This window comes from Sebastes fasciatus, chromosome 13 (genome assembly GCF_043250625.1).
Source record: "Sebastes fasciatus isolate fSebFas1 chromosome 13, fSebFas1.pri, whole genome shotgun sequence".
Lineage (NCBI taxonomy): Eukaryota > Metazoa > Chordata > Actinopteri > Perciformes > Sebastidae > Sebastes > Sebastes fasciatus.
In genome coordinates this window covers 6,273,265-6,298,488 of record NC_133807.1, presented here as the reverse complement: position 1 = coordinate 6,298,488, position 25,224 = coordinate 6,273,265, and the positions used below count along the sequence as shown (strand labels likewise).

Here is a 25,224-nt window from a genome sequence, read left to right as displayed (position 1 = left end):
AGAGAAGCATGACTGGATGAATCTATCGAAGCACAGTTTTCTCCAGACGTATATTAGTGAACCCTTTATTTAAGTTATTGTCTCAGACCTGTATTGATGACCTATCACTTTTCTTATTGCCAGTGTAATAGTAGTTGTAGTAGTATGTCATAAAGTAGTTTTAACGTCCAACAGAACCACACAATTGTGAAAATCTTAAACAGTGGTGAACATTTCCAGATGACAGGGAAACTAATCTGAAAGGTATGACAACACACTCATTGCAGTTCAAGTTTTTTTTTATTATTATTAACATGTGCATTATAGTCTGAACATGTATGTCTCAGGCAACATGGAAACACAGGTGCAAATGCAGAAAATTAAGACTTTTTTAAAAAACATCTAATTCTAGGCCTAGTTCAAATCCAACACATGACAGACATTTAACTAATATGCTTTCTGTATCTTTGTGTTAGCAACCGTATAACTGAATACAACCAAACAGGGACAGGATCAAACTCATATTCTCTTAAAAACACAGATGCACACTGGTGACAGTCAGAGCTGCACACAGAGGTCGTATCTTCAGTAATGAGGCTGATTCAGATAGTTGTGAAATCCTGATTAGATTAAATGTCTTAGAAATAACTGAATGAAACTAAATACCTGAAAATGGATTCAGTACTCATCACACCATTTCAACTATAATGGAGATCCAATCTACTGGGATTGGTTGGTGGGTGGGTTTCTGCTGTATTTCTAAAACACTGGCTACAGCTCCGAGTGGAGCACAGTATATGTTGTTTCCTATAAAGCTAAGCTAATAATCTAATGATTCCACTCCTATCTGCTATCTGTAGGGTTTCTGTTTCATTCCATTTCTGCTGCAGATCAGATGAATGAGGTGTTCTCACAACATAAGGGATACTTCATAAATATCCAGCCCTCAACTAGAATAGAATTTTTTTCCTGTAGTGCAATAGAACAGGACCTTTGAGAAGACCCCCGCGCTTAATATCTGGATCAATATAATTCAGTTATTTACAGCAAAACTGTGACTTCTCTCCCTACTGCCATTTCTCTACTTGTAGGATATATAGGAGCTAAAAACATCACAATTGGGCTGTATTCTAAAATCTGATGTTTGAGTAAGAGTTTAACAAACTAGAATGATGTGCCTTTACTTCAGCCTGAGCTCAATATATTTAGCTGTAAACTCTACAGTAAAGCAACTAGCCTACATGGATTGCTGATAAAACAAAAAAAAAGTAAATGCAGATAATTTAAATGTTTCTTTGCTCATAATTGTGCGCTGGAGGATGAGAACCTGACCTTTTTATTTCGGCTACATCACCAGTGAAAATGGAGCCTAATTCGAGAAATACTATTAAAGAGTCCAGTTGAGTCATTATTATTATCACTCCTCTTCCTCCTCCTCCTCCTCTTCATCCTCCTCTCCTCCAACAGCGGTGGGTAAAGCTGCGGTAGGCGAGCTGCTCCCGGTCGCCCTGCTCTCCTTCTTCCACTTCATCCTCCGGTTCTGGAACCAGATCTTGATTTGCCGCTCCGTGAGGCAGAGCGCGTGCGCTACCTCTATCCTCCGCCGCCGCGTGAGGTACCGGTTGTAGTGGAACTCCTTCTCCAACTCGAGCGTCTGGTGGCGCGAATACGTCTGCCGCCCGCGCTTTCTGTCGGCACCTGCACGCACAAGAACACATCTCAGCCTCCCTGCTCAAAGTGGAATGAATTTCTCTTTTGGTGAAATAACAAAAAACAAAAAAAAATCCCATAATATATTGTTTACTCTATGAGGATTAAGGTTATGGGAAATATTTAGCATTCATTTTGTTTTATACCATCCAATACTATGGAGGTCATTTCTGCCAAGAAAAGAGAAACACAGATGAAACACATGAGATCAGACGTTAAGAGAGAGAAAAATATAAATCTTGATGAGTCAAACTTTTTTAGTTTAAATCTGATTTAGTAAATTACACATTTTAAGCCTAGGCCATAATTTCGATTTATTACGTCATCATTTTGACTGGTTTGGCTTAAGGTTCTGTTCAATATTTTGATTCACAATATATTTATTTTTCCATTTTCTTTTAGGACAGAAAAAAGTAAAAAATAAAATGATGAGTGACAAAATTAAATAAAATGTGTTCATAAGCATTAAGACCAATTTCTGACATAAGGAGTTAAAAGTAAAAAAAAAAAAAAGAGGAGATTATAAAACCAAGGCTTCTTTGTGCATCTTCCAGCATTATGCAGCCAAATCAGGTGGCTCTCAGCTCCAGGACAGCAAACATCCAAGGGACAAAAAGAGTCTGGAGCACACTGATTAATTTAATTTGCAACCTGTTTGCACCATTAAAGGCTGCAAATTAATCAGTGTCTAACCAGTCTATTTTTTTTTTTACCCTTGATAGTAGAATAATATTTTGACCTTTAACGTAAAGGTTTAAAGGGGACATATCATGCTCATTTCCAGGTTCATACTTGTATTTTGTGTTTCTAATAGAACATGTTTACATTCTTTTATGTTAAAAAAACACATTATTTATCTCATCCTGTCAGTCTGAATATACCTGTATTCACCCTCTGTCTGAAACGCTCCATTTAAGCCCCTGTCTATTTAAGAACTCCTCCTGAAAAAAGCCCAGTCTGCTCTGATTGGCTGGAGAGAAAAATATGGTGCAGTTCTCAAGTTGTTGGTGAAATATTCTAATGAGCCTGCATGGGACACAGGCAGGGGCGCCAGATCTGATTGGCTTGTTGAATCACATGTTTTGTGATCTATAGACAGCCCACAATAAACTGACTGAGTCGTCTTATTTCACAGTTTGTGGGTTGGTAGGAACTCCAGATACTCAAATATATGTACACAAGCACTGAAAAGGGGAGTTTTTCCTGATATATTCCCTTTAAGATAGTAAGTAATAGAATTTGACTTATCTTATATGTTTTATCTAAATATTCTGTGTTACAAATTTGATTTACAATTAAAACATTTTTTAATTCTAGCATTCCTAACATTCCTTTTTCGTCTTTGTTTTTTTTTACATCCCCAAACGTCCTTCATCACGTCACTTGATCTGAAATGAAGTTTTACTTTGAAAGTGTACCGTGTGAACATTTCAACAGTGATCTGGAATGACATTTTTAATATATGTCTGCTACCGGTCGATGTCAGAAACTGTAAAGTTCCAGCTCTACTAAAGCCAGCTGCCACAAACTACTAAATAATTAGAACTATTGTATTAACTATTACTATGTAAAGTCCATCATAAATGTTTACTTTGGCTGCATTTTTACTAACTGATATCAGTCTTCATTACATTTCTAAAACAAATTTAATAAGAAGAAAACATGTATTTATTTATAATACAAACTTATAGCATTTGCTCTAAATCTAGCAATAGGGTGGAGTCAGGTGAAATGTGTCACATGGTTGGAGCATCATAGCCCTTTAATATTTTACAGCCAATCACAATAACTGATCTTACATTGTTGCTACAACACTAGTTAACATGTAACAATAGTTTTGATTGGTCCGAGGTTGCTAATATGGACAGGGCATAGTGTTACATGAAGAATGCTAGAGAAATTGGATGGACATAGCAAAATTCAGCCATCACTAAGGATGATAAAGGAACTATAAGTAAGCTTACAAAAAAGCTTAATGTTTATGAGCAATGTTCTCACAGACTCTTCCAAATGAAAAAAAGTTGAAATTAATTATATAATATAGAATTAATAATAATAATATTTTTGTAAATTCTGTGCATAACTTATATCTTATAAATTATTTACCAAGAAGTGGCCCATCTCACCCGACTCCACCCAATATTAGCAAACATTTGACATTTTTTTTATGAATGAAACCTCTATAATGCCTCAATCAACGACATTGATTTTGAAATTGTATGAATGTCTGAATTAACCTCTTAATTGCATATTTGTATCTTGGTGTATTCACTGTACAACCCAAACCTGTTAGCCATTTACTGCCACCTCCACTTCCTGACTAACACGTTTGACTTGTGGCTTTGTAAACACCATAAAGCAGTTCCTAAATGATGTGGTTAAACTGTTGGTTCAGCTGCTGTCTGTCTGGGCCGGTGTTCAATATTTACTTCAGACTTACAGGAGGTGTACTCAGGACACAGGAGTCTACATAATTAAAGAAGGAATTAAGCTGGAAAAAGGTGCAAAATCTGACTTGGAGGCGACTTACAGTAGCAGAAAGTGAGCAGAAATATACCCATAAACTGCTTTTACTGCACTTTACATTTATTTACACTACTTGTATTTATATTTTTAAATTATTGCACATTATGTTTGTACCTTGTATTGTATCCTATTATGTACCTGTGTTTGTATATTGTTGTTTGCACCATATGTTCATTATTTTTGTTTTGCACTGGGGAAGAGTATTCTGTTCCTCTATACTGCACTGTATAAAAATGGATCTTATGTGGGCCGACAGAGCCTTCTTCATAGCTGCCAAACACATCTGAGACTGCGCCAATCTGTCCACGTTCAAAGCAAAAATGAAAATTCACCTTTATAGAACTGCTTTTAATGTGTGATTAATGTTTAGTGTGATGTTTTTTTTATATGATCATTTTCACTAAATGAAAAAAGTGCCTTTTGAGTATCCTGAAAGTCGCTGAATAAAAAAAAACAATATTATTATCTCTTATTATCAAGGTTGAACCATGCTGGGAGTCAAGCTGCCACAGCAGGAATGTCAGAGTGTTACTAATCTGATTCAAAGAAAAAGAGAAATCCATTGCTCCTCATGTGAAATGTGCGTGAGTCAGTGCTGAGTAAGAGCACAGAAACCATGTTGACCTTCTGTCTCCACGAGGTCACGCAGTGCCTGAAGGTTAAGGAGAAACTGGGTCATATTTTCACAGCTCAGAGGTCGGCTGCCGGCCACACAGACGTCCAAACTCATATCCTCTGTGGACTCCCAGGGAAAAGAAAACTGTTGAGCTGTTTCTTTTTAATTCTTCAAATCAGAAACCCTCCAACTCTTCACGTCACAGATGATATCCACTTTTAAGGTTTGTACATTCCTGCTGTTCTACTATAGAATCTTTAAATAGACCATGACTCACACTGCAATAAAAAGCAACGACCAGCCTGTAAAAAAAAAAGCAGTCTCGGCTTTTGTGGCTGTTTGTGCGTACTTTCACAGCATTAGCCGGTGTTTAGTGAGGGCTCATAAATGTGTGATGGAAGATTTTCCTGTTGGAATTTTCACCAGACCGAACAGAGAGCAGATGAGAGGAGCAACGGAGGTATAAACACTGGAAACACGCTGGCTCATCTGATGGACAACTTTCAGTCTATATGTTTCTACTGCAGGACTTTTTGGTTCCACCACATTCTTCCAGCACAGATACTTCTCCCCCCCATGTCTGACATAAATCTCCTGGACATAAATCGTGACCCTCCGGCTGTCTGTTTTCTGGCTGTAAATGAGCTGAAGAAAGAAAATGGATTTACTTTGATATTGATTTTTCAAGGATCCCATGCAGACACTGTCCTGGCTGTAACATGGTGCTGCAGGCGAGAACTTTATCACACTCAGTGCTGCACATATATGACCAGGGCTGGAGCTTCTACCGAGGACACTGTGGTCATGTCCTTCACATTTTTTCTGGGAATTGGGGGTTTTAGCAACCTAGGAGGAGTTTATACTCTATTTACACATGGTGGGTACTTTACAATTCCAGTGTTTGACTACTATTAGGCACCAAAATCCATATATATATATGTACAGTGTACATAATATCCACAAGTTACCAGTCCTAACATTGTTGTCATGCTATTGTTGCAATGTGTGTTATAAGTCTCTCTTGTCTCTATAGCGCAGGCTCTGTTCATATCTGCATATTGTATTTTTCATTGCTTTTATCGTTGATTGTATTTCCAGTGCTTTTATTCCTATCCTCTGTGTTTTAACTATTGCCCTTACTGGGGACTATACAGATGAAAATGAGCCTTTCTGGCTAACTCTGGCGTATTTTCAGAAATGTTATCAATATGCAGTGTCCCTGTCAAATAAAGTCATAAACTAAAAACCTTATTTTGGGGGATATGTTCATGTTTTATTGCGAAATATATTAAGTTTACAACATAGAAGTTTTTTTTTATTCATAACAGACAATATGTAATCAAGAGAAGTTGGCTTTGAAACAGCATCTCATGTGAGGAAATATGCAGAAAATATAATTTATATAACTTTAAACTAAAAATGGGGAGGGGGAGGTGGACTTAGGGTCATGACCTCAGTGTTTCTAAAATTCTGCACATGTCAAAGACATTAAATGTGGGTTGACTGCTAATAATGATTCAGTTCAGTGTGTTTCTGTACGTGTTTCGGTCCGTTCAGACTGTCCTCTGGATGAATACACTGTGTTTCAGATGTTTTTTTTTAATGTTTTTCTCTCTCATAGGCCGCTCACACACACACACACATGCACAAATACAGGGTTTATCAGGGATAAATGTGGATTCACATTTGATGTATTTTCTTGCTGAAGCTCTACTTTCTTTTCTGAATTCCTACATGTCACTTTGGAGTTAGTTTTCTATTTAGTGCAAAATACATGAAGTCGTTTATTTATTTATTTTATTTTTAGCATTTTGGCAAGACATTTAAGTGATACCCGTTGGTACCTCCATTTTATGACATTATATTAACTTTCAATTGCATGTCTTTCTTTTAATATATGTTTATTTATTTCTTGTTCATGTGATGACATAATTTCTAAAATATTTACATGGAGCTTGTTCTTTTTTTCTTTGGTCCTTGCCAATACAGAGAGGGGAAGTACAATTTAAATATAATAACAATCATATATTTACAACACATATATATTTCTCTTGGTCACTATATTTGGTAGAATTACATTTCTTTCCACACACTCGTGTTTCTCTACTGTATGTTTTCCTCCTCACGTGATTCTTTCTGCAACGCCTCCGTGCATGTGCGTTTGCGTGTATGTGAGCGCGCCCCAGTTTATCGAAGGCAGCGGTCAGTATGTGCGGGTGACTGAGTGTCAGCAGCGTGGAAGTGTGTGTGATTGAGTATGTCTAAGTGTGTGTGCTTATCTGTGTGCCACTTCCTTTTCTTACTGCAGAGTGCGTGTGTATGTGTGTGTGTGTGTGTGTGTGTGTGTGTGTGTGTGTGTGTGTGTGTGTGTGTGTGTGTATGTGTGTGTGTGCGTGTATGTGAGAGTGAATGAGTGCGTGCATTGGTAATATTTTTCTGCTCTCGCGCTGTCGGCGGTGATTTGTTCGCGCTCGAGCTCGAGTTGGAATTCTCTGGCAATCAACAACAAGAAGGGACTGTATTGTGCTCACACACACACACACACACACACACACACACACACACACACACACACACACACACATACACACACACACACACACACACACTGATAGACAAAAAGACATTTAGAAAACGAGCAATGGGTATACATTTGTGCACACGCGCGTCCCAGTGACAGCTCGGGCGCCTGCTTTAATAAGCGCTCATGCGTTTGTTTTATTCGCTGCTATTAACGGGAGCATCCGGGACTTTTTCCCTCCAATCATCTTCCGAGCCTTGGACTGGAATCGGATCTAAATTAAAATCTATAAATTCATTATACAGGCTGGCTGGTTCGAGCCCACCACAGCCTCTCCCTCCTCACACACACGTTTTACCCTCTCTCACCATGTTGTGTGTGTCTTTTTCCTGTAATGTGTTTGTTCTCCTTATCTTTGTATTTTGTTGTGTTGTGTTTTGTCTTATTTTATTTATTTTCAATTTCTTCTTCTTATTATTATTATTATTTTTTTATTTATTTATTTTACTGTGTGTGATGCACGGAATATAACCTATGGTTATCTTTTTGGAACTCAAAAATGGTTTCCCTCAAACCCACGTCATGGAAATGTATATTTTGTTTCACTGTTGTGTATAACAAGTTTTTTCTTACAGTATTTCATAATATACGTTTCCTTCTGCGCTCTGGTTTTCAACAAAAGCCCCAAACCAATAAGTTTGAATTGATAGCAAATAAAATACTTTTGTTTTTATGACACTTTTTTTCCTCTCTCTCCCTCTCTTTATCACACAGCACTCGAAATGAAAAGCACACACCCACACACACATACATACAGAGCAGAGGGACTGGAGGATGTTAGGTGATGGAAATTAATGAGGAGGCCTGCGGCTACGAAAAGATGTCCAGTAGCTGCCAGGAGGCTCCTGGTAATGAGGAGGGACCTGATTCCTCCAAAAGTATTTTGAGAGTGAATTTGACTGAGCTCTGTAGTCTCTCTGTGTGTGTGTGTGTGTGTGTGTGTGTGTGTGTGTGTGTGTGTGTGTGTGTGTGTGTGCGTGCGTGCGTTTGTGCGTGTGTGTGTGTGAGGTAGTTCTGCTAGGGAGAAACAAAGACCAGCATTGAATTGAAAGAAGCTACCCTGATTATCTTTAAAAGTTGAGAGAGTGGATCATTTTCACACATGAACCACTGTTACGCACATGCATGCGTATTAGAGCGCCACTATAAATCCGGGCACGGCCTCTACGCAGTGTGTAAAATGGAACGCGTCCACGTTTCTGTTTTTGAGAGCAACATCTTCACTTTTACGCCCGTTTTACGCACTAAAACTCTCAGCATATTTCCCAGTTTTATGCGTTTACCATTCAGTAATTGAACACGTAAACATGCTCTTTGTGCTGTGTGTGTGCTTGTTGTGGTTCGAGGCCTCAGCATCCATTCAGCATTCAGCTCGCTGCTGTCGCACAAAGCCGCTTTTACAATCGGGGGAAAGGGCATGGCATTCAGAGATCAAACCCATCTGCTAATTTATAGTGTTTATAGTATTAGCGGATTGTGGTGACAGTACAATGGCACAATGGGCTTTCAGCGGGCCCAGCCAGAGAAACACTGACAGAGAAACACCAGACTATCAGTAACGGGGAGGCCGAGCTGAACTGAGCCGAGCCAGAAACACTGAATATGAGCGATAACCGTGAGCACAGGAGAGGGTGAAGACTTTTTTGGGGAGTTTTTCTTCAAACAATTTGGGATAATACTCCAGCACCCCTGCTCCTGTTCCCCTGTATCCCTCCTTAAACACAATACCATCTAATGAATATTCACCAAGTCTTAAATTATGGTTTTATGGAGGTAGCAGAGCCATAAAAGATCTGCAAAGAGAGAGGGGCTGTAAAAAAAAAAAAAGAGAGACAGAGAGAAAGAGACAGACAGGCATAGCTCAGCTACCGGCAGTGGCCGCTGCGCAACCGGGCCAACAGTTTAAAGAGCGTTTAACGTAATTATTGGGTCGAACTAATCACCCCACTACCTCCCCCCTTCTCTCCCACACAAACCACCACCACCATCACCACCTCCCAACCCTATCCTCATCCCCTCTTCCTCTCACTCTCTCCAACTCACCTGTGAGGCCTCACATTGTAAACAATTGCTGTTAATTTACAGCAGGATTTCAACAGTATTAACCTGTTATTGCTAAAAAACAGTGCTTTACTGTTAATACAAAAGAAAACCTGTTAAATTACGCTCATAGGCTGTTTTTTAACTGAACTATAATGCAGTCTTAAAAAAACATCACTTTACTGCTGATCTAAAGTATCATCAGTAACAGTTTCATGCAGTATTTCTTGAATTCTGGGACCTGATCTGCACATGTGAGGCTTGTACATACATGATTGGAATCAGTGAATGAGCTTTATTGTTCTTCACTCACATGTTGTTCTGGTTTGTATTCTGTGCTTGTAGCCAGCTATAGACATACATTTTGGGAAAAGTGTCAACAAGTCTATTATAGCCTTTTTCCTAACAAGTGCCTTTAATTGTATTTAGTGTGACTATTCCTATGTCTGTAACCTGCTAAGTCTATTCATCTAGGCAAAAAAATAATGTACACAGACAGTATAATAATGTTAATTTTACAGTGACATAAAGGCAACCCTGCTGGCAGTTCTTTACTGTTATTTTACTGGGAAATTCTTAACAGTGTACAAATGATCTCATCTTAACTTTTCCATCCCTGCCCCCCCACCACCACCATCTCCTCATCTCTCTCCTCACCTGAGCTTCTCATCCAGGGGTAAATCCTTGGCTCCTCCTCGTTTAACTGCCGCTGCTGCTGCTGCTGCTGCTCTGGGCAACTCTGCCTCCTGCAGGCCGGCTCAGGGAGCCTGAGAGTCAGAGAGCAGAGCTGCTGAGGCCGACCGGAGAACCGCTCCGAGGCGCATCCCTGCAGAGATGAGCTCAGCGGCCCGGAGAATGTGCGCACATTATCAGCGGAGTTGAGAGGATGCGCGCTGGACTGGATACTCCCGCTGCTCCGGTTCAGCCCCGAAAGAGACAAACAGAACGGTGAGGAAGAAGAAGAAGAGGAAGGGGTGAAAGAGGAGGAGGAGGGAGGGAGTGGGCCATGGAGGTGATATCCGCTGGACACGAGGGCGCACGAAGAAGAAGAAGACCCGGCAGGAGCAGCAGAGGAAGTCTGGGAGGGAGAAGTTGGAGACTCTGTGAAGAGGAGAGAGGAGCAGCTCGCAGCGGCTTGCTGGTATTTGGAAAACAGCGCGTTGGCGAAGTCGAGCGAACTCATAATTTGGAGCCGGTGATTTGTAGGCCCGGGGCGCTTTAATGTCCACTTTTTACGAGGCACCGTGAATTATCGGCGGGGCATCACTGTCTAGATTTACACAAAAAAACTTCACCCCACCCACTCCTTCTCCTCCTCCTCCCTCTGCACCACGTGACCTCGGGTCCATGTGATGTCAAGATGCCCAATGGCCGACGGGGGTTTCCCACTGGATGCAATATTATAATGGTAGAAATTAGGTGCGACACACAGGGAGTGACCGCTGCCTCACACACACACACAGCATACAATACAATCTATATTATACAATCAATACGCAGCAGCTCGGAACGTGTCCACTAATCACCGAGCGCATGATGAGAGCTGGAAAAGCAAAACGGCTGAGGCTGACAAACATCCAGCTCACACTTAAATCTTTTACTGCCTATCCTTGCTGGGTGGGAAGCGGGTTAAGTCGTGCGCAAAAAAAGCGTAAAAAAACGCCATTAGATGTGATATTGATTAGACTTGGAATGGAATGGCTCTAGGCACGTGCGTAAAGTTGCCGAGGAGACTAAAAGAGGAGATGGATTTCCCCTGATTTCCACAAACGTCGTCTAATCCCAATTGATGCTTTTGTAGAGAGACCACACATGCAGAATAAAAAGGTCCCACTGTCGTTTCCTCCCACTGTACAGACTGGTCACTGCAGGCAGATGGATGAAAGCAGGATAAACAGAAGAGTCAAACGTGTCACTTTGAAAATCATAACGCTCACAGTGAACGTGTGCAGCTGCTGCAGCTGCAAGAGATCACACTCCACTTTAATTCCAACTAATAGTCCAAACATTAAGAATAAAAGGTTCATATTTCTTATCTCTGAGTGAAGGTTGTTGAAATATTATAGCTGTAAGGCAAACAAAACTAGAAACTTGTGTTGGAAGCAAGCGAGGGTTGATTTATATGTTAAAAGAGAAGAAACACATTGCTGAACCCATTATAATCCCTTTGCAAGAAAAGACGGAGAAGAATAAGCACATTTGATCGTAACTGATGGTTATGGTGTGTCTCCACACTCCAGGCCTTTCAAGATAAGTCACATCCCGACTTTGAGTTCAAGTCTGTTATGCCTCTGGATCCTCCAGGCAGGCGGAGAAAACTCACCTGGCGTGCAGGTGCGCGGGTCCGTGCTTAGATCCGTACCCGTGACGCTGACCTTTTTCCCCGTCACGCAGCACCGACTTCAGCCGGATGCAATCTCTGTGCTAATGTTTAACAGGTCAATGTCATGCGTGCGTAAAAATGAAAAATTCTAGTGAATTAAAGGATTCGAAAGAGAGGCTTTGTTTGTTTGAGCTACAAACACTGAAAGAACTGTGTGAACCTTTCCCATGATGCTTTGCGTAAACTCCACTTTGCTGCTCTGCTCAGCCATGCCTTTTAAATGTATTTTTGTGAGTAAATGTTGATGCGTAAAACCTCTCGTCCCCACGGTGCCAAAAAGTCATTCACCTTCTCAAAAAGGTCAAGCGCCATGTCTCTATTCTTAACTTATACAGTTGAAATAAGACTAGTCCGTGCGTAACATCACATGTCCGCTCAACTATAGAGAAAAGAACAAGATAAGATTGGTCACCTTTGAAGAGTCAGATTCAAAGTTGGATTACAGAGCGGATATCCGGCCTGCAGCACTTAACCTCCATGTTCATTTCCATCGCTTCTTTTGTCTTTACGTCTTTGTTAAGCTTTTTGTAACCAAAATAAATTAATTGATTTTAATTTAATTATTATTTTATTGTTGTTGTTGTTGTTATTATAATTATTATTACTTTTTTATTTTTTTTGTGATGGACAGAGTTAGTCTTAATATTATTAATATAGGCTATGATTCTCTTCTTGTAACTCGAAAATGGTTTCCCTCATACCAAGGTCATGTAAATGTATATTTTTGTTTCAATGTTGTCAATAAACCAAACCATAAAGCGTCAAATTGGACAAATTAAAGGGGCACTTGTTTACTTGTTACAAGGAGAGCTACCCAGCCTGTGAAAACAGTTGTAGGTTATAATAACCCTGATGACGTCATCCGGGTTATCTGAGCCTGGACTAAGCATTATTATTATTTTTATTATTTATTTATTTTTAAATCAACATGTGATGACTCCTTCAACTTTATGGAAGTACAACTGGGCTTACTGGCATTACTCACTTAACTTGAGCTGTCAGTCTGTTAAAATGTCAATAGGCCTGCAGCAGCAATGCCAAAATGAATCGCATTATTGTGCACTTATGTTGTTGTTTTATTGGTGGAGACAGTGCGAGGTGTATGTGAAATGTGCAGTCTCTGTCTGTGGATCTGAGAGTATGACTTCCTATTGTTTTCAACATGGAACAAAACCTGTTTCCCAATTAGTGCCTGGAAACCCGATCATACATATACTTGGTGCTTTGCTAACACTTGGGATTCCCCTTAACGTCTGCATAACAAGCTGAAGTCCAAATGCACGAAGATAGATATGCATGCATAAATACACATGCTCAGAGTGTTTGATCTTCCCAGATGGAAACAATCCGACCTCAAGTCGTCATCGTGATGATGATGGAAGGCAGTGTAATGGTGAATATAGAGGCCTGTAATAATGTAAGTGGAGGTGGAGGACCAGGCCATAAATAAAGTGGTGTTTGGATAGGATGTGGGTTGTGTGAGGAGGGGGGGGGGGGGGACGTCTGTTGTTTTAAGAGGAGATTTCCGAGTCGTCGCTTAAATGTTTGGCCTCGTGAACTGAACGGTTTTATCAGTCTGGGTGCTGACAGAGTGTACAGAGAGGAGAAGGAGGGAGGGAATGAGAGAGCTGAAAGGAGAGGAGGCGAGGGAAGGAAAAGAAGGGGAGAAGGGGGCGAGTTAGGATTAGGGAAAGGATGGGGAGAAAATGTGGATAAGCAACTTCTCTGACATCTTGCTTCCTTTCTGCTGTTCCCACTATTTTGGATCATAGAGTTGACACTGACTTCTCTCTTCTTCTTAAAGGGGACATATCACGCTCATTTCCAGGTTCATACTTGTATTTTGGGTTTCTACTAGAACATGTTTACATGCTCTAATGTTCAAAAAACACATTATTTTTCTCATCCTGACTGTCTGAATATACCTGTATTCACCTTCTGTCTGAAAAGCTCCGTTTTAGCACCTGTCTCTTTAAGACCGCCTCCTGAAAAAGCCCAGTCTGCTCTGATTGGCTGGATTGAAAAACATCAGCCGGTTAGACTGTTGTCAGGCTATTAAATAGGCCTTATCAGTCGCTATTAGTCCCATAGATGTGGGTCAATAGGAGCCTACTACACCCACTAGTAGGTTTTATCAGCTATTCACATGGTAGATCACCAAAAGAAGGTATTAAAGAACAAAACAGTGACCTCTAGCAACTGTAGTAATTATGAAAGGAGCAGAAGAAGAAGTCAGGCGCTCTAGAATAGATGGTGTGAAACTCCATAAGGGGTGGAGGTTGGGGACGATGGATGGGACACAAAATATTGAGTTTACACCCGGACCGAACTTCACATCCCGTGTGAAACCGACAACGTGTAGTTGTCTGTGTGTTTGTAGTTATTTTAAACCAAAACACAATGTTTTTCCCTAAACTTAACGAAGTGATTTTTTAGGGTGACGTTTTATTTAGTTTTACAGCATGTTAGAAGATGTTGCTTATACATTTTACTTTCCCTTTTACAACATAGTAGGCCCCTAATGACCCACATCTATGGTGCTTATAGCGACGTCTATCTAATGGCCTGATAATAGTCAAATCGGGTGCAAATATTTATAAAGGTAGTTCTCAACCTGTGGGCGGTATATTCTAATGAGCCTGCATGTGACATAAGAAGGGGAGCCAGATCTGATTGGCTTGTTGGACCACATGTTGTCTGATCTAGACAGCCATTAAACAAAAACTGACTGGGCTGTTTGTGGGTTGGTAGCAGCTGGTGACTCAAAAAATTGGGGAGGAAAACCAACCCACGGTGTCATGTTACTTTGTTAAGTTATTTATCGTATTTTACACTTGCACCTCCATTTAATGTATGAGCTCAGTGCTGCTTGATATATGTGCTCTCATATTGCTAATGTTGTCATATGGGGGGCTTATATGGGATTTTGACTTTTTTAATTTTTATTCTGTAAATCTTTTAATCTGGAAAGAATTTATTGCTTAAATTTGACAAGTGTTATATAAAGTATTATTATTATTACTACTACACTAGTTGCCTAGGTTACTTATCTCTACTTTCTTATGTAAAACGAAAAACTAGGCAGTAAAATAATGGTTTATGAGATTTCTTAAAAACAATCACTGCAGCCTCAGAAGTGTGTGTAATGTGTCACTAGAAGCCTGTCTGTAAGCTGCTGCCCGTACAGCAGTCCGTCACCCGCACCGGGAACCACAGCGGCACGTCATATCGCCACACGTCTCTTGGGTCCGGTCTAGCGGGGTGCGACTCCAACATGCCTCAGGCAGGCCCGACCCTCGCTCAGCTGTCTGAACTGGTGTGCAGCCAGCGGTCCGACGCGATGCTCTGGATCCCGGTGCAATGGACTGCTGTACGGGCAGTTTACAGACAGGCTGCTACTGATGCAGGAAGGACTGCTGCACCGGGTTCTTCAGGGCTGCTACAACAAGCCAACTGCTGAGTTAGCTAACACTATTAGCTAGCTACAGCTCAATAAAAAAGCCTAAATAAAAAGGATTTGCTTTTTTATGTGTTTAAAAGTAGTTCACAATTTACACGTTATAATTAATTTCCTGATGAGCTGCTGTCTGATACTTTACTGCCAGTTTATCACATACATACAGTGGTAGAGACTGAAGATGATATTTCGACATCATCATTGGACCAATGGACATTAACATTGGACAATCTTGTATTCTGCTGGTTGTTGATTCGTAACCAGCTAAGGGAGGTTAACCTGACGTGTTTTGGCCAATCATAGACAAGCATGAAAAAAATGAAATGCATTGAGTTGATAGGAGAGGTCCCACCCTAAGGGAGGACGGAGGGTGCTTGTCCTCCTTTATCCCCCACGATGCCAAAACCACTTCACACACACAGGCGGCCCTTTCCCCTCTGACCTGTAGGTGTCGCTGTTGAAGTATTTTAATCAAGATTCCGATTTTTTTCCAAAGAAGAATGAAAACATATTTGATAAATGATACTGAAATTTGGTAATGGTTTAATTCAACCAATTACTCTTTTATATATTTTTATCTCCCTCTTGTCTCTCAAAAAATATAGTAACATCCTCTGGCTCTATGGACCAGCCTCCACTGGTTGGTAGGAACTCCAGATACCAAAATGTACACATGCACTGAAAAAGTGAGTTTTTCATGATGTCGCCCAGATAATTGAGTGAATCAAAAGTTAAATACCACAATCATAAAAGCATCCCTGAACGACTCATAACAGAACTGTGCTTCACATTAAATGCAGAACGCAACATTTTTTATTACATTTTTCCTCCTTTTTTATTTTTATGAATGTTCTCTCTCTTTTTTTTTTTTTAAATCGGCACTGTGCGCATGCTTTTTACCCCAAAAAGAGAAAAAAAGGAAGACAACATAAAACGAACACCATCGATCAAAAAACGAACTAAAACGACAATTAGAGTGTGTAAAAAAGAGACCCGACCTACTAAAACGGCATAAATAGGCAGTTTCATGTTGTTGGAAATTTCATTAATTGCTACGTCATCTTCATCATCATCAATCAATCAATCAATCAATCATTGCCATAACAACAACAACAACATAGAAGTGAGAAGTACAGTAAAAAGTGCACCATCATCATTTTTTAACTTAAAAACTATACAGCTGCCAAAGATAAAATTGTTAATGATAAACTTCTAACAATATAGAAATGTTTCCACGATAATTGTTCCACAAAGAAAGGAAGCTATCATTTTTTGTTTTGTTTGTTTTTAAACACTAGAGTAGACTATGTTTGCTTGACTCGGATGGATCCACCCACACCCTCATCAATTGTATTTTTTTTTTTTAAAGTTCACTTTCTTGCTTCTTTTTTCTTTTTTTTTTTCTCCTTTTTTCTTCTTTCCCGCGGTTTCTACAGTCAGCAGACAGAGGCACGTGGCCTCTCCAAGTCCGTCCGGCTTGCCTAGTCGCCATTTTGGAGACTCAAGTTCCTTTTCCATCAATTGAATTGTGGAGACAGCGGAGCAGTCCAATGGCCTCGATTAAGACAAAAACAGCCCCCTCACCCACCCACATCCACACCCACCCCCACCCTCACCCTCTGGTCCAACACTTACACCCTCCATCTCCACCTACATTTGCTTGTGGGTTTTCTCGCAGCAATCCTCATTGACGGAGGCCTGAGCGCCCGCCGTGCCCGCCACCACCACCACCGGGCCTACTCCTCCTCCTCCTCCTCCACCTTCTCCTTCTCCACCTCCGCCCTCTCCTCCTGCGCTCCCGCTGCCATCCCGCAGCTCCTTCTCCCTCCTCTCCCTCTCCACCGCCTCCTGCTCGCTCTTGCTGCTCGGGAACTTGTCCTTGTTGTTTTCTTTCTTCCACTTCATCCTCCGGTTCTGGAACCAGATCTTCACCTGCCGCTCCGTCAGAGCGAGCGCGTGCGACACCTCGATGCGGCGTTTCCGGGTCAGGTAGGGGTTGAAGAGGAACTCCTTCTCGAGCTCCAGGGTCTGGTAGCGGCTGTATGTCTGCCGTCCTCGCCTCCTGCCTGCAGCTAGTAGAGGGGAGGATATTATTAGAGAAGAGAACGACACTCTAACATATTGGTGGTCGTTAGCCAATCACCGCCCTCCATACTTCATATCAATTGTATATGTAACCAAACAAACCTATTTGGCCTAATATGCCAAAAGACTATAGGCTGTTTAATCTTCTTTTTTTTCCGAGAAGGCTTCAAACATCCACTTTGACATGTTGAGGAAAAGCATCAGTAATATTCACTGAAACATCACAACTTTTGATTACAGTGAGGGCTGCAATGTCAATCTGGTGATTACTTTTTACGATTAATAATATATTACAGTCAAACAAATACTAATAAATGGACCTAACAGGTCCCAAATACCCAAGGTGACGTCTTCATTCAACTTGTTTTGTCCAACCAAGAGTCCATAATCTTTACAATGATATCAAACAGATCAAAAGCAGCAAATCCTCACATTTAAGATATCCAAATACACAGGTAGATACATAATAGATGTTTTATTAAATAGGTAATAACGCATTAAAGCAAATTGGTTTTAATGCCACTATTTATTTTTTTATATAATATAGTGAAGATACTGGTATCATACAAAACTAGAAAACCGAATGAATCCATCTGTACAAACCGTGTCAGGTTAAATAACCCAAACTTACGCTACATTTTTGGTGAGGAAAAACTGGAATGGCCATTTTCAAAGGGATCCCTTGACCTCTGACCTCCAGATATGTGAATGTAAATGGGTTCTATGGGTACCCACGAGATAATCACATGCAGTTTGGGGCAAGTCATAGTCAAGTCAGAACACTGACACACTGACAGCTGTTGTCGCCTGTTGGGCTGCAGTTTGCCATGTTATGATTTGAGCATATTGTTTTATGCTAAATGCAGTACCTGTGAGGGTTTCTGGACAATATTTGTCATTGTTTTGTGTTGTTAATTGATTTCCAATAATAAAATATATACATACATTTGCATAAAGCAGTATATCTGCCCACTCCCAGGTTGATAAGAGTATTAAATAAATTATTTTTTTATTGTTATTTTTATATCTGGTATATTTTTTTATACTCTGTATTACTTACTTACCACTTGTGATGGTGGAAACTTGAATTTCCCTCGGGATCAATAAAGTTACTATCTATATATCTATCCATCTATCCATCTATCCATCTATCCATCTATCTATCTATCTATCTAAATACTCGACAAATCTCCCTTTAAGGTACATTTTGAACAGATAAAAAATGTGCAATTTATTTGCGATTAATCATGATTAACTACAGACAATCGTGCGATTAATCGCAATTAAATATTTAAATCGATTGACAGGCCTACTTCATACAACTTTTCTGTCCAACTAAGAGTCATTAACTCAGAGATACTGAGTTTAGAATGATATCAAACAGATCAAAAGCAGCAAATATTCACATTTAAGAAGCCATTTCTTTAAACTCCAAATACACAGGTAGATGCGTATAACATATGTTTTATTAAGAAACATTGGAGAAGTCCTTAAAGTTAGAATTGATGTGATCCTCATGTGACTGTAATGTTCAGGGTTCCTATACAAGGGGTGCTCTCTCTTTCTCTCTCTTTCACTGATACTGCTACTCTACTCTAAACATGAGTCCAAGAACAGGAACACAAACTCTGTCACTCCATCAGTAACTCCACCACAACACACCATCAACTGCAGTCATTAACATAAAAAAACAACAAAAACTCTTATATCACACAGACAAGTCCACTGAGCACTTACAGGAGCGCACATGAATATTTGATGCTATAAATAAATACATCATAAACACTTTTTTAAAAAGGGAAAAATGATCCCGCAACGCAAAGACCAGAACAGAGACTAAAGACTCGCCTCTAAAGACGAACAAATACTTGTAACTAGAAATAGCGCAAGCACTGCAAAGTGAAGATAAAGACTTATTATTATTTCCAAACCCGAGAGGTAATCATTGACTCTGCTCGTGTTTTGGGCTTTCTGTTGAAAACAGAAGAGGGAGGAAGCAATATAAAACCCATAAATACTTAATACACGCACAGGGTCAGATATTGTGTTTTCTGCAAACATGCTGGACAAGCAGAAAAGCAGTTTTTTTTTTGTTATGTTCTTTCTTTTTTATTAACAAACTGTGAAATATTATCACCTGTATTTCATGAACCAAGGGAGGACAGACATGACGTCCTTGCAAGATATCACATTTTTTTATATTTCTTACACGCTTATTCCATCAAACTGAGTGATAAATATAAATCTTTAAAATAGCCCAAATTTGTCAACTTGGGTAGCAGAAATGAAAAAATAAAAACACATTTATAAATAAATTATTAAAAAAAATGCTTGCGTAATACTTGCTTTCTCCCCTTTTTATTAGGACGACGTAGAAGTAATTTCAGTATAAAGAGAGCGAATAAAACCCGGGACATTTGTGTATAGCCTAAGTGATTATATTTCCATAAAACTGTTTGTCTTCCTCTTTGATTATTGTGCCATAAAAACAAGGGAGCTCTGCGTCGCGGACAAGATATGCCAGTGATCGTAAAGATTTGAAGTAAAACTGCTGCTTCTAAATGACTGATCTGAAGGGAAATTCACATTTTGCATGATTGGCAAGTTTAGCATTAGTGTTCATAACCCGGAGAGGAACCGTGTAAAGGGAGCGACCTGCAGAGAATTGGCAGAATTTAAATGTGTCTGGTAAATTAAAGGGGGGAAAAAAAAGATTTTTGGAGAGTAACGTTTTCTTGGGAGCTATCTGGTCTGTGCAGATCTCTCTCTCTCCCACACACACACACACACACACACACACACACACACACACACACACACACACACACACACACACACACACTCCTAGGACAGTAAAGTTTCAGGATTAAATTAAGGAGAGAGGGTAATGACTTCTGTGGAAGCGCATTTACTGCTATAATCACATACAAGTCTTATCTGCACTGATCTCATTACACACAGCCTGCAGGTATACAGGGTGGAAAATATCTTCATCACCCATTAGCCTATTTATCCACCGCGAAGTTAAGTCCTGCAGGATGCTTTTCTTTGACTCTCGTGGTCTCACTGGATTTGCACATATAGCGTCCGTCTATGCGCACAGAGCTGCTGCTTCTTATGGTAAAACAGCCACAAGCAGCAGACAAGGGAGTCTTTATGGAAATGCGCGGACTTGTAAGTGATGTAAATGTCTTGTATGTGTTATCTGTCACAGGGCTGGCCCCGTGATTTCGTGCTGTAGGGACTTAAGGGAAGTTGGCGCCACATTCAGCGCTGTCACCAGCCATGAATTAAGGGAAATGTGAAACACTTTCCTGGATGGAATGACAGGCACGGACACTTTGAACCGGAGGGTTTTCTTTTTGACAGAGCAACACGCATGATGGGGGGAATTTAACCCCCAACCTCAGTGCGCATGACGATACATTTCATATTATATAGGCTATATATACAGCTGAGGTGGATCTGACCGCTTTTGGAGGACAATTTGTGTAATTTATTTGGCATTGCATGCATGAGAAAATGTTACAAGCAACATTTTTAAGACCTATTATATATGAAACCTTTACAAAGCCAATTAGATGAGCCCTAAACAAATGCATGGCAGTTGGCAGTTGACATTTTGGACGACGCTTTCCACTCGACAACAGATGCCAATGAGAGTCGAGGCAAAGGACGCTTAAATCATCACATTCATTCTGCGGGCCTAATCACATTTTACTCTGTTTTCATTTTTTAAACTCGTAGAGAGGGAAAATGATTTATCAGGATTTCCACCCGCAGCGGTTAACAGTCGTAAAACGGCTCATGTTCATGTTGAGTTTAAGGATCTAAAACCTCCAGCTTGGGGGGCTCGGAGAGTATTTCAAGACAAATTCAGTGAGTGGGAGCCTCCTTCTGTGCTACATAAAAGGTGGAGGAGGTGATATCCCTCTTTAATAGTACAAATTATGAAATGTACCCCCTCGTTAAAGGGGGATTTCCGAGGTAAACGTGGAGGATGACCGCTCCATCCTCCCGTTTTTAACACCATCGGCCTTTTTTTTCTCCGCTATTACAGCTTAACTAATAAATCCTCACGCTGAGCAACGATAATACCCCATCAAACCGCGCTGTAACTGGGTGCGTATATACAGCATCCTCGGACTTGACGCGCCTGGTTTCCTGTTTTGACTTTTCGGCCCCCCGGATGATCTGATGAGCTGCCTGCTGCAACCACGGACCGGCACGCTGTTAAGCGCCAAGTACACTGTTTGAAAACTATGAATCACGAAACTAATCACTGTCATCGTTGGTAAAGAAGGAGCTTAAGGAGTCGTTTCAAGAATCCGCGCCTGAGTGCGGCCGCTAGTAGTTAAAGCATGGTGGATGATTTGGAAAAAGCCGTTACGCAGAGCAGAGTGGAGCAGTGGCGGACAAGTGTTGGGGAAATATAAAAAGAGGCTTTAAAGATGTAAATTATGACAATTTACAGGCCGCGCATACATGAAACCTTCAATGCACAAAGAGCAACACGCACACACACACACACACACACACTGCTGGGAGGCACTAAAGAGGAACAGTGTTCATAGTCTTATATACGTGCGTAAATGTGAATTAGCTATACTGTTATTACTGTTATGTGTAGCAGGTGTACGTCTTAGTGTGAGTGGCGAGAACGCAGCTCGAGGCGAGAATACAGACCTGTTTTTTTTATTGATTATTTTTCTATTTTATGATCATAATCATGAAGCCACAAAAGTCCTGTACAGGCTATAACCCGTCTGCTTGCCCCACTTTAAAAAATACAACCGAGAACATAAGCAATAAACTCTCACACACACACTCACACACGTGCACGCGCGCACACGCACACACAACAGCACAGCACAAGAAATATGGGCTCAAACTAAATAGGCTACTATACATGTCAATCCATTCACTACTCTCTCTCTCTCTCTCTCTCTCTCTCTGCACCTTTAAGTCTCTCTAACACAGAAATGCCTTCTTGCATAATCAGTCTTATTGTGGTGTTGGTTTTAAGCCATCAATTATAAACTCGGCTTCCCTATAATGCAAATATATATATTTTTTCTTAGAATGCCTTTAAGATTTATAATGTGATCGAGTTGAACCAATCGGGGCCTGATCCATATTCACAGGATGTGTGTGTGCCACAAACACACAAAGACCACTATGTGTTCACACGCACACACAGCACACAAAAGCAAGCGTTGTGGGATGGTTTTTGATATTTGAGTGAGCGCACCAGACAAGGCCTGCGAGTTTAGAGATCACACACGCTGCGAAGGTAATACATCCGAGTAAGAGTACTCTGTTTTGGCATAATCCTCTGTATCCACGCACTCCCCCCTTGCTTTAACCCTGTGTGGGAACTGGCCACCGTGTAGCCAAATAATCCACAGGCAAAGTCGTAAAAGAAAGCAAAAAAAAAAAAAAAAAAAGGCAGTAAAAGTTTAACCCGGGTCAGAGCTGCATGTATAAAATGAGTCTGCTGGAAACTACTAGTTCTCCCATCTGCTCTATAGGCAGGGGTTTCTCAGTTTTTTGGAGGGGGGATTCTCACGAAGAAGTCCCCCCTCCCTATACCAGCTCTCCACTGCTCTCCTTTCTCTCTCTCTGGGCTTTCTATCCCGGCTCTTCCTCGTCCATTCTCTCACTATATGGCCGGGTGCAATTAAACCCTAAAGTCATTCACAAGTTTTGGTGTTGCCAATAAAACCATAAAGACGCTTTGAACGCAGGAAGCTCTAATCACCCTGCTCCAATGCCTGCTTTTAAAATCACTTTCCCAACTTTTCTTCCACTGTTTTCCTATACTCCCCGTGTGTGCCTATACAGTCTCTGTGTTCCAATCCTGGAGGAGCAGCAGAACATGGACACTCACCTTTTTTTGAGGAAGAGGACTCGGCATATGCTTTGAGCAAAGGCAAAAAAGACAAGAGTAAAAAGCCAGTGTATCCATTTCCTCACCTTGCGGCCTCATCCAGGGAAACAGCTGCGTAGGCGAGGGGCTCTGCTCGGTTCCCTCCGCGTCCTCTCCGGCGAGCCCCGGAGCGCTCCCCAGTTTACAGTCGCTGTACTGGACCAGATCCGCGTCCTGGGCCCCGAAGAGCGTCTGCCGCTGCAGGGCGTCGTATCCGTAGAAGTTGCCCGGCTCGCCGTGGCATGTGACCGCGCAGGGGCTCTGCTGGTACGGGTTGCTGGGCAGCGTGGAGGCGCTGTGGTGGTAGAAGTCCTGGATCTGCGGAGCGTGCTGGAAGGTGGCTCCGGAGCCCGGGCCGTACACCACGGTGGGCCGGCTGCCGGCCAGGTCCTGCGCGAAGCCGCACTCGTAGTAGTTCGGACGTAACGAGTCTCCGCTTTTATATTTGGAGAAGAGCGAGTTGACGAAATATGAACTCATCTTTTGTGTTTTTATTGTTGTTTCAGTTTGTGTTGGTGCTCGGCGGAGGAGTCAGACTGGAAGAAGAGAGCCGCGGCTTTCAATTGTTTTCTCTTTTTTCCTGTGCGGTTTGGAGGCAGAAAGACACCGACACACGGAGAGGAGGCACGGAGGGGAGGGAGAGAGAGAGAGAGGTCTGCCGCCGGTGTCGGTGACCGGTGTTGTTGTGGTGTTTCCCCTTCACGGCCACAACAGACGAGCGGCTGTGGTGTGCGTAACGGCGACGGCAGCCGCACAGAGCAGTAACAGCCACTACCACCGCGACGACAACAACAATAACAACAATCACACCGATTCCATAAAACCTCCAGCGAAGAAGAAGAAAAAGAAGAGGAAGGAGAAGAAGAAGAGGGAGAAGTGGAGGAGGAGGAAGGGCTCGTGCGCATCACAATTCCGGTGTTAGCGCTGCAAGCGGGAGCCCTGTCGCGCTCTCAAACGGGTATTCCGTGATTTACTCCTCTGCAAATGAGTTGTTTCATATTTTCTCTCTCTCTCTCTCTCTCTCTCTCTCTCTCTCTGTCCGACTCTCTCTCTCTCTCTCTCTCTCTGTCCGACTCTCTCTCTCTCGCGCGCGCGCTCTCTCTCCCTCTCTTTCTCTCTCTCTTCCCGGTGTGTGTGTGTATGTGTGTGAGTGTGTGTGTGTGTGAGTGTGTGTGTGTGTGTCGGTTTCAGGGATAATTTGCATCTATTATCAGCTCTTCATCCCATTGGCTTTTCCACGCACACAGACAAACGTGCACGAGTACACACACACACATGCACACATACAGAATCTATTGCACTTTTTTTTCTTTTTGCGCCTGTAAGACTGGATGATAGTCTCCCGGCGTCGGCTCGAGGAGCTCCGCGCGCCTGTGATAACGCAAAGGGAGTGAGAGAATGAAGGAAGAGAGGATAAGAAGAAGAAGATGAAGAGGAGGAGGAGGACGGGGGGTGAAAGAGAGTCGGTGCAGCAGCAAGCAAGAAAGGAGGAGGAGTGTGTGCGTGCGTGTGTGTGTGTGTGTGAGGGAGGGGGGGGGGGGTGTTAATGAGAATTCTGCCGCTTTGCATCTGATCAAGTGCGCACACACACACACCAACTACTGGTTCAACCAACCAACAGAAGCGAAGATGGATTTTTTTCTACTTTAAAGTTGAGATTGAGGTTGGGTGGTGATGCTGGTGATGGGGGAGTGAGTGTGTTGGGTGGGGGGGTGGTATTGCATCTCGTCGTGGAGAGCATCCCTCTCATTAATTGCTCTTTCTCATTTCTCTCCCTGAATCCTTAAAGGGAAGAGAGCGCGGCAGCCGCGAAGTGAACGAGGCCCGAAAATGTCAGGCAGCACTGAGCGAGAGAGGTTAACACAGACTGGGAGAGAGAGAGAGAGAGGGAGAGTAGAGGGAGTAGAGGGATCCTAAT

General features: G+C 41.7%; 2 protein-coding genes across 3 annotated transcripts; both read right to left on the bottom strand.

Moving 5' to 3' along the window:
• Positions 1-256: 256 nt before the first annotated feature.
• Positions 257-11,205, bottom strand: LOC141780098 (uncharacterized). Its single transcript, XM_074655188.1, has 2 exons — positions 10,110-11,205; positions 257-1,677 (listed from the first exon to the last, which is right to left on the bottom strand). Exons 1-2 carry the CDS (start codon positions 10,633-10,635, stop codon positions 1,397-1,399), a joined length of 807 nt encoding a protein of 268 aa, XP_074511289.1. The 5' UTR covers positions 10,636-11,205; the 3' UTR covers positions 257-1,396.
• A 4,871-nt stretch (positions 11,206-16,076) lies between these two features.
• hoxb8a (homeobox B8a) lies at positions 16,077-24,681 on the bottom strand. 2 transcript variants are annotated; one of them, XM_074655183.1, is made up of 2 exons: positions 23,354-24,681; positions 16,077-17,358 (listed from the first exon to the last, which is right to left on the bottom strand). In XM_074655183.1, the coding sequence occupies exons 1-2, from the start codon at positions 23,784-23,786 to the stop codon at positions 16,943-16,945; spliced, it is 849 nt and encodes a 282-aa protein (XP_074511284.1). In that variant the 5' UTR covers positions 23,787-24,681; the 3' UTR covers positions 16,077-16,942. The 2 variants fall into 2 exon arrangements, with proteins under 2 accessions (XP_074511284.1, XP_074511283.1); XM_074655182.1 differs by having other exon boundaries at positions 16,077-17,364; positions 23,354-24,679.
• Between the last annotated feature and the right edge of the window lie 543 nt (positions 24,682-25,224).